This window comes from Carcharhinus amblyrhynchos, chromosome 24, assembly GCF_965287045.1.
Source record: "Carcharhinus amblyrhynchos chromosome 24, sCarAmb.v2.hapA, whole genome shotgun sequence".
NCBI classification, from domain to species: Eukaryota; Metazoa; Chordata; class Chondrichthyes; order Carcharhiniformes; family Carcharhinidae; genus Carcharhinus; species Carcharhinus amblyrhynchos.
The window spans coordinates 41023352-41036334 of NC_137347.1; the positions used below are offsets into that span (position 1 = coordinate 41023352).

General features: G+C 43.9%; 1 protein-coding gene across 1 annotated transcript in view; it reads right to left on the reverse strand.

The window, feature by feature from the left end:
• Positions 1 to 3503: 3503 nt before the first annotated feature.
• LOC145357724 (polycomb protein SCMH1-like) overlaps positions 3504 to 12983 on the reverse strand; it is a 172008-nt gene continuing 162528 nt past the window's right edge. Inside the window, exons 15-16 of the mRNA XM_080211148.1 lie at positions 9974 to 10119; positions 3504 to 5798 (exon numbers count right to left, since the gene is read on the reverse strand). Of these exons, the coding sequence (XP_080067274.1) occupies positions 5673 to 5798; positions 9974 to 10119 (272 nt within the window). The 3' untranslated portion in view covers positions 3504 to 5672. The remainder of the gene's footprint in view (positions 5799 to 9973; positions 10120 to 12983) is intronic.

Genomic DNA, 12983 nt, shown 5'->3' on the forward strand with positions numbered 1-12983 from the left:
AAATTTAAGATTTATCCCTTAAGCACTTTAACGAGAGTTCAGTTCATAAAGCCTCAGTATTCAAAAGGAACAAATCAGAAAATAATGCATAGGTGCAAATGAGATCGAGTTGTCCCCATCTTGGAGGCCTGCACTGCCTGGGCATGTTGAACATGGATTTAGCACATCGCTTCCTCAACAAAAAGCAATCCCTTTGAGGGATGCTTCTCAATGCTGCCTGCTATTCAAAGCAGCAAAGTGCATCAGGAGTAAATGCTGGACTAGGATAACTGCAAGCTGACAAGTGATGCCCCTCGTGGTCATTTATTCCACTGACACGGTCACATGTAAATGGTCAATTTGGAAACATTGCAACAATCTGTGAACACCCAGTAATTGTACACTGCGCAAAATAAATTAAATCAAACCAAAATCAACCAGTGAAAATATGGGAGAAAGTCAAAAGCAGATCTTACAATAAATTATTGGTTTATTTAATGAACAAAGTTGTGTACTGATATTCAATGCACAAACGGACATGTTTGTTAAACCAAGTGCATCATGCCAGTGGCAATGAATGATCAGCGTCATACATACCAGGGGCTGTGGCAAGAGAGAGAGACAATGCAATAGTTTGCTCCCGGGTTAGTGTTCTACCACAGACAGTGTTTGGCAAACTGCATTTCCAAGCAGAATGGTAAGAGCTTTCACACAAGCCCTGTCCTTAAAGGGCCTCAGTTATACATGGTCAATAGCTTATTGTCTTTTCCAGGCATCTGATTTTACAAATTTCTTTTGGAATGAGCCACAACGCACAGACGATTTTTTTTTCCCCATTAATACTTTACGGCTACAGAGGCTTTCTCTGCAGATAATGACACTTTGTGGACAGTGACACCATCACAAAATGGCAATGATATTCAGTCCTTGAACAGATTTCTTTTGTTGGATATTACAGGTTCGCTGGAAAGCTAAAACATCCCTCAGATCCTTCTGGTGGCTTTTGTGTCATGCTGCAATAACAGAATACTAAAAGACAATCCCTGCAGTACAGAACAAACCCCGCAGTCAAGGGTCAGGCACTGAAGCTTTGTCTGTGCATTTATCCAGAATTTAGGGGCAAGCGTACAATTAACTTTATCCTCAGATGTACGCCAGCGTGCTAAACCAAAAAAAAACTCTTCATTCATTTAAAAATTGGAACACAACCTTGGTGTTACTTAAGTATTTTTGTGATGTTACACATTTATGTCTAAATAAGGTGATCATTTTCAGGTCACTTTCTTCCCGTGGTCATTATTTATTGACATACCAATATTCTTTTGGTTGCAGATCATGGATTAAGTGGACATTTCCGTGCTGGCTCCTTCCTGAGGTGACATTTACTCCCAAGCGGGCATCTGACTGAAGTTCACAAAGAGAATGTAGTGGGGTTTACAGGCGTTAACAGCCCCCTCCTCGCCCCTGGGAAATCTACTCACAGATAGGCCACGGGGAAGGAGAGAATAAAGGCTCGCTTCCAAAATGTAAGGCTCATCATTTCCTCCTAATTTGGCACGGCAATTGGTCAATCAACACCATCATCTTAACAGTTTCCCCCGGGTGCAGCCTTGAATAGAAATAATTTATGCAACAAATAGCCTTAAAAATAAGACAAGGTATTGATCATCCATCCCTTAGATGTTGAACACAGAATTTATTCCAAATACAAGGCCTCCTGGATCATTTCTGTCCTACGCCACTCCCACCAAGCATTCCAGCTCCCAGACTCAAAATCCCCTCCAGGGATAAGAACCAACTCCAAAGGGTCTCCTGGCTTTAAAAAAAGGCAATATTTTAATTGGTTGTTGATCCTGGAGATGTTGGATTGGTGAATTCACAATTGAGGATAAAATGGACGAGGTGAGAGGGGCCAAAGGATATGCATCAGTCAACAATAGACATTGTGCAAATGGCCAAACTCAGATATTACATATAGAATTACAGAATCCCGACAGTGCAGAAGGAGGCCATTCAGCCCAACGAGTCTGCATTGACCACAATCCCACCCAGGCCCTATTCCCATAACCCCACTAATTCCCCTGACACTAGGATCAATTCACTGTGGCCAATCAGCTTAATTTGCACATCACTGGACTATGGGAGGAAGCCGGAGCACTCGGAGGAAGCTCACGCAGACATGGGGAAAAGGTACAAACTCCACACAAGCAGTGGACTGAGGCCGGAATCGAACTCGGGTCCTGGCATTGTGAGACAGCAGTGCTAACCGCTGTGCCACCCATATGGTGAGTGACAGGAGAGGAACTTTGTTTAGGGTCACGTGCAGTATAAATTACATGCGTTTCATCTGGAAGGTATGGAAGGATGATGGTTGTTCATTGATTGTGAGGTGATACCTCACTCCAGACTTTTAATCCACTACAGCATCAGGTTCTATTTTGGCCTTAATGTTACTGCAGTTCTCCAATGTGGTGGAAGGGATTTTCAGGCTTCAGCAGGGCAGTGAGAAGAATTCCTCTGTCCAGCTTGATACTTAGCCTTGTAACCTTATCAATGAGTATAGCTAAACATACAACTAACTTACTTTGAATATTGCTTAAGTAATTAAATTGTTTATAATGACCACCTATTCTTCCCTCTCTGTGAACTATTCTCTGGGACACTCTGCCATGGGCAGCTGGATTTAACAGCAATCCACAGACCCCCACTCCCTCCCTTCAGAGGGTTGCTGTTTTGGAAATTAATTGAGTTGACCTCTGACCTTATGTCCCTCAGGAACAGGAAGTACCATCTCAGATTACTGCTGGACAATGGGAGGCCAGCTGGTTAACACCACCCGCAAGCAGTGGCCACTGCCAGTACTGCAGTGATTCTGAGAGACAGCCTGGCAGACGAGCTTGGAGTCTTGCCAGGGCCAATCTGGCAAATCCCATTGACGGGGGCGGCACGGTAGCACAGTGGTTAGCGATGCTGCCTCATGGCGACAGGGATCCAGGTTCCAATTCCAGCCTGACTGTGTGGAGTTTGCACATTCTCCCCATGTCTGCATGGGTTTCCTCGGGGTGCTCCAGTTTCCTCCCACAATCCAAAGATGTACGGGTTACATGGATTGGCCATGCTAAATTAGCAAGGGGAGCTAGCAGGGACTGTGGGGATAGGGCCTGGGTGGGACTGATGCAATCTCAATGGGCTGAATGGCCTCCTTCTGCACTACAGGGATTCTATGGGACACAACAATAATTGGAAGAAGGAACCCAAGCCTGGGATGAGTGCCTCGGAAAGGTCCAGCAGCCTGTTAAAGAGGGGATGCCCCCCTCTGCCATCCGCCCAATGGATGCCTGGCGAGGGCATCTCCCACTACCAGTTAAATTCGGGCAGTAGCAGGATGAGGCCCTCAACTGGGCAAATTGGCCTTAACTGGCCTGCAAGTTGGCGGATGTTGAACATCCATCCTGCTGCTGATAACATTTCGCGGGAGCAGGGGGTGGGCTTGGCTTCCATTCAGCTTCAAGCCTGCTGGGGGGGGGGGGGGAAGGAGTGTTAAATCCAGCCCATGAAATCATTGAAACAGCTAAATGCACTGAAAGGGAAGCGGGATAATCAGATGAGGCAGAAAGGAATGGAGGGTTTTGCTGATGGTTCCGCTGTAGTGGGGTGGGAGGAGGTTGGTGTGAGGCATTAAACACTGGCATTGATTGCAAAATAAAAGCAAAAATATTGCTGATGCTGGAAATCGGAAATAAACACAGAAAATGCTGGAAAACCTCAGCAGGTCTGACAGCATCTGTGGAGAGATAAACAGAGTTTCTGTTTCAAAAGAAGAGTCAAACAGATTAATATCATTAACTGTTCCTCTGTCCACAGATGCTAAAAGTTTATTTATTAGTCACAAGTAAGGCTTACATTAACATTGCAATGAAGTTGCTGTGAAATTCCCCTAGTTGCCACACTGTGGCATCTGTTCGGGTCAATACACCGAACAAGCACGTCTTTCAGGTTGTGGGAGGAAACTAGAGCATCCGGAGGAAACCCATGCAGACATGGGGAGAATGTATAAACTCCACACGGACAGTGACCCAAGCTGGGAATCAAACACAGGTCCCTGGCGATGTGAAGCAGCAGTGCTTACCACTGTGCCACTCCCTACCAGACCCGCAGAACCTTTCCAGCATTTTCTTTTTTTATCAGCACAGACCAGTGGGCCAAATGACCTCTTTCTGTGCCGTACTTTCTATGTAACATTGGAATCATCACAACATTAAAAAAGCACAGCTCAAACTTGCTTCCCCCGATAGTTGTCGATAAAATTTGCTCGTATCTGAGCCACACAAAGCAACGAGTTCCTGGTTTTGATGAGTTCCAGTTCAAGCTACATTAACCCCTCGCGGCCGTGATCATAGTCACGGGATTGCAATGGGTTTTAGTGCTCTGGGATAGGGTGGGGGAAAGAAGATCAGGACTCCCATTCCCAATTATTAACCAATATCTCCTCTTGAAAAAGATACATGGAGGAGGGCAGGATTGAGCTTGGCTGCGATACATAACTGCCTGAGCCAATCTACAAAGTGACAACTGGGGCAAGGAGCTGAGGGCAACCAGCACCCTTAGAACCACATCCCAGCAACCACCTTCAATCAGTGGACAGAGAAATAGGCTGGGTTTAGTGAGGAGTTGGCAAAGCAAAGTTAATTTAAAAGTTAGTTTAAAAAAAAAACAGGCCACTTAAATAATGGAGGTCTCCCAATTGACTTGGTCTATGTTATTGGTGGGTTCAACTGGATGGCTGCAACACATAAAAATTTGGAAATCACAAATGCTACATGTTCAATTCTGCTACATAATATTTTGTACAAAACTTTAGACTTGGTAACAAAAATGAAAAAAAGAAAAGCAATAAAATAAAGCAAGCGAAGAAGCAAATAAAAGGAGACTGTACATATAGTGTTGTAGTACAGAAATCAGATTCTTGCTACAAAAAAAAATAACTGGACTTTTCACCATGAAAGGAACAGCAGTACCTTCCATACTTTTCTCCTCAGAGAGTCTTAGTTTAGAGGTTTGATTCATATATATAAAAAATTCCTTTAACTTAGTTTTTAAACTTTCTTACCCCTTTGGAGCAAACTGAAGAAAGACAGAAGGCATCACATCGTCACTGCTTTTGAGTCTCTCTAACTCTTCCCAGCACTTAAAAGGCAAGAGAGACATTGAGTGTGTAAAGTGATGCTAGGTCACAAGCAGATGCCAGTCACAGTGAAATGCCTGTACAACATACAAACCGGTCCCACTGTCAAGAGGAATAAGCAATGAATAACTGAAATAAACTCATAAAATGAAATACGACTGCTACACAACAGCAATATCCAGAGCATTTTCTTAAAATGTTTCATGTTAGCTGGATAGAAGCGTCTCCTATCCAAATTTGAAAATTCAGAGGAGCAAGCTTCACTGTGAGCTGTAGCCTTTACATAAAACTGCATCAGTCCAAGGTTCCTCCTGTCATCAATCCTGGTGATTCAAAGTCCCGAACAATCCTGTTTCATTGGTATCTTAGAAAGACACATGGCATTTGAAAGCGGAGCCCAAAGTGAGTAAATCCCCACTGGCGTCATCCTTTCGGGAAGGGGGCAGGGAGTGGCTCATTCTAGAGTTCTGCAGTTTCTGAATGCGTTCCGGTGCAGCGAGTTCACGAATCAGAATTTGCCCTGCTTCAGTCTGTCAATGTGATAGCAAATCTTCAAGGCTGGCCCCAGCTTTAGTCCCATATACTTCATCACCATGTCACTCCGTAGCAACAGCAAAGCTTTCCCATCAATTTCCTGCAACGCAATCAAGTTCAGTAATTCATTAGTAGAAACAAGCTAATTTTATCCTGCAGCAGTTGCCTTTGAGGGCAGCACGGTGGCGCAGTGGTTAGCGCTGCTGTCTCACAGCACCAGGGACCCAGGTTTGATTCCAGCCTTGGATGATTATCTGTCTGGGGTTTGCACATTCTCCCCGTTTCTGGGTGGGTTTCCTCCGATAGTCCAAGGATGTGTGGGTTAGGTGGATTGGCTATGCTAAATCGCCCCTTAATGTCCCAAGATGTGTAAGTTAAGGGGATTAGTGGGGTAAATGCATTGGGTTATGGGGATTGGGCTGGAGGTGGACCTTGGTAAGATGCTCTATCAGACAGTCTGTGTAGACTCGCTGGTTTGAATGATCTCCTGCACGGTAGGGATTCTATGATTCTAAGATAACCAACACAAATCTTAGAATGACTCGGTCATTTTAGATCATAGATCATAGAAACCCTACAGTGCAGAAAGAGGCCATTCAGCCCATCGAGTCTGCACCGACCACAATCCCACTGAGGCCCTATCCTCACATATTTCCAACTAATCCCTCTAACCTACACAACCCAGGACACTAAGGGCCAATTCAGCATGGCCAATTAACCTAACCCGCACGTCTTTGGACTGTGGGAGGAAACCGGAGCACCCGGAGGAAACCCATGCAGACACAGGGAGAATGTGCAAACTCCACACAGACAGTGACCCAAGCCGGGAATTGAACCCAGGTCCCTGGAGCTGAGGCAGCAGTGCTAACCACAGTACTACCATGCCGCCCACGGTAGCACAACTTTAGTAAAAAGTCTGACAACACCAGGTTTAAATCCAACCGATTTATTTGATAGTAAACTCACTAGCTTTCGGGTTAGTCCCTTCGTCAGGTGAATGGAGAGTTCTGGCCTCAGACAGAGCATATAAAGCACAGACAGTTTAGAGATTACTGATTAGAATGCGAATCTTTACAACTAACCCGCTGTTCAAGTCTTAAAGTGGCCGACAATGTGAGTGGAAGGAGCACTGATCACAGGTTAAAGAGATGTGTATTGTCTCCAGACAGTACAGTAAGTGAGGTTTTGCAAACCCAGGCAAGTCACGGGGGTTACAGATAGGGCGACATGAACCCAAGGTCCTTGTTGAGACCATCCTCATGTGTGCGGAACTTGGCTATCAGTCTCTGCTCAGCGACTCTGCACTGTCATGTGTCGTGAAGGTTGTCTACCTGATACGTTGCAAGAAAGGATGTCCTGAAGCATAGTACATTGGGGAGACCATGCAGATACTACGACAACGCATGAATGAACATCGCTCGACAATCACCAGGCAAGACTGTTCCCTTCCTGTTGGCGAACACTTCAGTGGTCACGGGCATTCAGCCTCTGACCTTCGGGTAAGCATTCTCCAAGGCGGCCTTCACGACACACGACAGCGCAGAGTCGCTGAACAGAGACTGATAGCCAAGTTCCGCACACATGAGGACGGTCTCAACAGGGATCTTGGGTTCATGTCGCACTATCTGTAACCCCCGTGACTTGCCTGGGTTTGCAAAACCTCACTTACTGTACTGTCTGGAGACAATACACATCTCGTTAACCTGTGATCAGTGCTCCTTCCACTCACGTTGTTGGCCACTTTAAGACTTGAACAGCAGGTTAGGTGTAAAGATGTGCATTCTAATCAGTAATCTCTAAACTGTCTGTGCTTTATATGCTCTGTCTGAGGCCAGAACTCTCCATTCACCTGACGAAGGGACTAACCCGAAAGCTAGTGAGTTTACTATCAAATAAATCGGTTGGACTTAAACCTGGTGTTGTCAGACTTTTTACTGTGTTTACCCCAGTCCAACACCGGCATATCCACATCAGCAAAATTTTACACAGATTGGGCCTCTTTCCCAGCGATGCACGCAATCAAGGCCACGAATAAAGGAGCACTATTTTATCCAGTTTTGATTTCAAAGGTTACTTTCCTTCTGAGGTCTGTTGGAAAGACATTTAAATAGAGAGCTGTCCTTAAATGGCATCGGGCTAAACATAGGGGAAAATTTTCAGCCTGGTCTTGCTGGCAGGATTTTCCAGTCTCGCTGTTTGCGGACCTACCACCCTGCACTGCCCATTTCCAGGCAGCAGAGGGTGCAAACAATGCGAAAACCTACTGACAATGTTGGAACTGGAAGATCCTGTCACCGCCAAAGGGGGGCTGCAGAAAATCCCAACCATAGTCGATCTGAAATATTGCTGAAGCTCTAGGATTTACATCCAGGTCTTTGATATATTCACTGAGACATCAGGGCCTTGATGAAGCATGACACTAATGGGAAGAGGATGGCATAGTGAATGATAAGGCCGCTGGACTAATAATCTAGAAGCCCAGGCTACTGTTCCATGGATGTAGGTTCAAACCCCACCACAAAGTTGGAGGGATTTTGAATTCCATTAAAAACAACTGAAATATAAAGCCAGTCTCAGAAATAGTTGCCAGGAGTGCCCATTAGGGAAGGAAATCTGCCTTCTGTACCTGATCTGGCCTCAACGTGTGAATTCCATGCACACGTCACTATCCTCTAGCAAGCTACTCAATTCAAGGGCAATTTGGAATGGGCAACAAATGCCAGTGATGCCCATGTTCCATGAAAGAATAAGGGACCATTTACGCTTGTTCACCTTTTCACACAATGATTATTTATAACTAATCTAATGCATGGGCAGTGTCGAAGAGTCACATGAATAAATTTGGAGGACCCTCCACAATTTTAATGATGTAATATTATCACTTACAGGAGGAGGAAAGCAGAGTAATCCTGAAAATCAGGATTAGAATCAGATAACCCCTATAGTGCAGGAAGAGGCCATTCGGCCCACTGAATCCACACTGACTCTCTGAAGAGCATCTTAGCCAGACTCACCCCCTGCAACCCCATGCATTTAGCATGGCCAATCCATCTAACCTGCCTATCATTGGACTCTGGCCAGAAACTGGAGTACCCGGAGAAAACGCATGTAGAAACAGAGAGAACTTGCAGTCACCCAAGGATGGATCTGAACCTGGGTCCCTAGCACTATGAAGCAGCAGTGCTAACCACTGCGCCACCATGCCACCCATAAACATTGAATCCCTACAGTGCAGAAGTCAGCCATTTGGCCCATCGAGTCTGCACCGACCACAATCCCACCCCACCCTACCCCTGTAACTCTACTTATTTACCTTGCAAGTACCCCCCGAACCCTAAGGGGCAATTTACTATGTTCAATTAACCTAACCCGTACATCTTTGGACTGTGGGAGGAAACCCAGATCGCCCACAGGAAAACCATGCAGACACAGGGAGAGTTTGCAAGCTCCACACAGACCGTCACCCGAAACTGAACCTGGTCCCTGGGGCTGTGAGGCAGCAGTGCTAACCGTTATGTCACCGTGCCACCAATAATATTATCATAAGCAATATAGTGAGGAGGGCTTAGCACATTTGAACAGTGTAAAAAGTTAAGTAACCTTTTTCAAAAGGGAGTTACATGTAGAATCACCATTAAAAATGAACCTTCAATTATCTGCAGGCAATACCAAAAGAACGACTTGTTGGATTTTAAACCTTTGTGTGCTACAGCGAGTTTATCTGTCTGGATGCACGTTTGTTTCATTAGTCCTTTATTTAAACAAAAAGCGTAATTGTGACGTAAGCATTCCACTCTTTCATCCATCTGTCTCCTGACTGATATTGTATTTCAGTGAGGCAAAGCACTTTGCTATAAATTGTTTGCATCTCTATAAATGAACCTGGAAGAAGCTGAAAGGTTGGGCATAAACTTTAATAACCATTTTTCTTTTCAATAAAAGAGAAACATAAATTTGATAGGGAATTAAAATTAGAAATATGGGAATGAGAGAAGAGATGAAAGGACTATGTTGAATTGAAACATAGCTTAAAAACCTTTTTAATTAAAAATATTATCTTCATGATTGTGGGATAATTACAACAATAAAGCCTCTTCTGACATTTGAGTGGCTTTATTATTGTAGTATTAGTGTTTATTTGAGCATGACTTGGCTTGAGATGAAAGATTATAAAAGCAGAGACAGTCATTTCCCTGGATCTTACTGCTAACTATACACTGGATCCCTGGCCCATGGGCACATGAAGCCTGTGCCAATACAGGGTTATACACGTACATGCTTTCGGAACAGGTCTGCGTGAGGGCCCAGAGACTGTGGATCTGCATCACGAACAAACTGCATCACATCCTCTACAGTCCAGCTGGATGGATCCCTACTGATCAAACGAGGGGGATCTCGTGATCCCATAAACCTGTCGGAACCTAGGAAAAGATCAAAAAATTATCAGCCATTAGAGACTTTTTTCTCCCCTCAACAGTGTCATCATTTTTCGAGAAACCATAATTTATTTTTATCAGTGAGCCTTAATTAGTTACCTCTGAAGATGCCAATGTTTCATCAATGACGTTATTAAGGTATCAGTTACATTGTTAAGGTTAAATGAAAGAGATAATGCGTTTTAACTGTCCATGATGCTAGGGACCAGATCAGAAACCCCAAGGTACATTATGAAGTTAGACTAGACCCCAACCTTTTCTTTATTTTGGCACTAGTGCAAGGATAAGGTGTTTTACTCCTGGTATGATTCTATTGACACACTTGGAAGCATTTATCAAAACAAACTTTATTTAACAATACAGTTTAAAATATAATGAATAAATTAGCTTAACTTTTACCAAGTGAAATACTTAACCATGACAAGATGCAATTCTTAAGTGCTAATCTATCTCTATTAGTTCCAATTTAAGCAATATTCTCATAGACTTAAATGCCTGTATAAAATCAATTAGCAAACAACATGGGCGTACACGCTGGTAAGTGGGCCTCAAGTCTTTGAACACCCCTGGAGATAGGTATAGAGAGGCACCTGTCTTCTGACACTCAAACAGTGGCCTCAGAGAGAGAGAGGGGGAAAGGAACCTCTTGGCTTCTTGCAGTCAGAAGCAGAATACAACTGTTTTTCCCTGTAAGCTTAATTGCACCCATTAACATGACTCTGTCTCTTGTCAATCAACTTAATTAAACCTGACTCTGAAACTGCAGGGAAAAACCAAAAAATAAACAAAACTGCATTAGCACAGATTAAAACAAACACCCCATTATCTAGAATCAATTATTCTCCTTCATTCTCAGCATGTGGGTCACCTGGAGCAGGCAAATGGGAACTGTAAACAGAGCTCAATTTTCAACATATCCCTCATATGTTGAAGATACATTTCTTAAAGGCACAGTATCATCTCAGTGAGCACATGTAAATAAGGGACTGGCATGCTTCAGGCCTTCTGCAACCAGTGGTTGCCACGGGAACTGAGGTGCATCATCACCCCCGAGAATGACATTTTGACCTAATTAGTTAAGTCTCCCCTTGGCGTTTTATTTTATTTGCAGTGCCCCCCCCCCCACCCCCTCGAAGGACAGTCACCTCTATTATTTATTGATTATTGTTTTCCTTGAAGAAGTATGAATCGGGGATAGCTGGGACACTGGGTTGAGTGGGAGGAGAGCTCGGAGACTGAGCAAATTGATCAATTCTCTCGCATAAAGAAAGGCGTCTGTGTCTTGGTTTCAGATGCAGCAACCGGCTTGGATTCTACAAACAGAGAATGCTACAGAACGTGAGTGTTGCTGAATTTATGATTTCTCTTTTAAAATGACCTGCTTGAAGTTAGCCCTTTCAGCAAGCAAAATTAAGGGACACAGCATTTCCTGGAGTACATCAGAGAACACACTTAATTTGAGGACGTGCCGATTTTCTTCAGGCAGCTCGCCAAATGAAAAATAATACACACCCTGTCGCACAGTTTTATAGAGATCAGTGTAGCACACACAAGGGGTCAAACTTGTATCCACCCTGATTAAGGTTGCTCTACATCAATTTTGTTGTACACTTATGAAGCTTTCAGGAAGATCAACGAGACACTTTTTATAAACGAAAGAGATTGTCATTGACTTCAGCAAGTGTAAAGGAGAACACGCCCCTGTCTACATCAACAGGGATGAAGTAGAAAGGGCCGAGAGCTTCAAGTTTTTAGGTGTCCTGATCATCAACAATCTGTTTTGGTGCCCCCATGCCGACACTACAGTTAAGAAAGCCCACCAATGCCGCTACTTTCTCAGAAGATTAAGGAAACTTGGCATGTCTGCTGTGACTCTCACCAACTTCTACCGATGCACCATAGAAAGCATTCTTTCTGGTTGTATCATAGCTTGGTATGGGCTCCTGCTCTGCCCAAGACCACAAGGAACTACAAAAAGTTGTGAATATAGCCCAATCCATCATGCAAATCAGCTTCCTATCCAACAATTCTGTCTACACTTCCCGCTGCCTTAGCAAAGCAGCCAACATAATTATGACCCCACGCATCCCAGACATTCTCTCTTCCACCTTCTTCTGTCGGGAAAAAGATACAAAAGTCCAAGGGCACAACTCAAGAACAGATTCTTCCCTGCTGCCATCAGAATTTTAAATGGACCTACCTCACATTAAGTTGATCTTTCTCTACGCCCTAGGTATAACTGTAACATTACATTCTGCACTCTCTCATTTCCTTCTCTATGAATGGTATGCTCTGTCTGTATAACGCGCAAGGAACAATATTTTTCACTGTATACTAATACGTGTGACAATAACAAATCAAATCAAACAATAGCAAGTTACTATGGATGCCGGAATCTGAATCAAAACAAAATTCTGGAAAATCTCAACAGGTTTGCCAACGCCGGTGGACAGAAAAGAACGAACGTTCATCAGGGCTTTGACGAAGAATCATCCAGTCTCAAAATGTTGGCTCTATTCTCCCTCCACAGATGCTGCCAGACCTACTGAGATATTCCAGCATTTTCTGCTTTTGTTTTCATGTTAGAAGAAATTTGTGAAGATATTTCTCCCCACTTTAGTCCTAAAAGGTTTACCCCTTATTGGCAAACTATGACTCCCAATTCTGGATTCCCTGACCACTGGGGACATTTTTTCTGAATCTACCCTGTCTAACCCTGTTAGAATTTTATAAGTTTCTACGAGATCCCCTCTCACTCTCTTTTAAACTCCAATCAATATAATCCTAACCAATCATCTTCTCATATGACAGACTTGCCATCCCAGGAATCCCTGGTAAGCTTTTGCTGC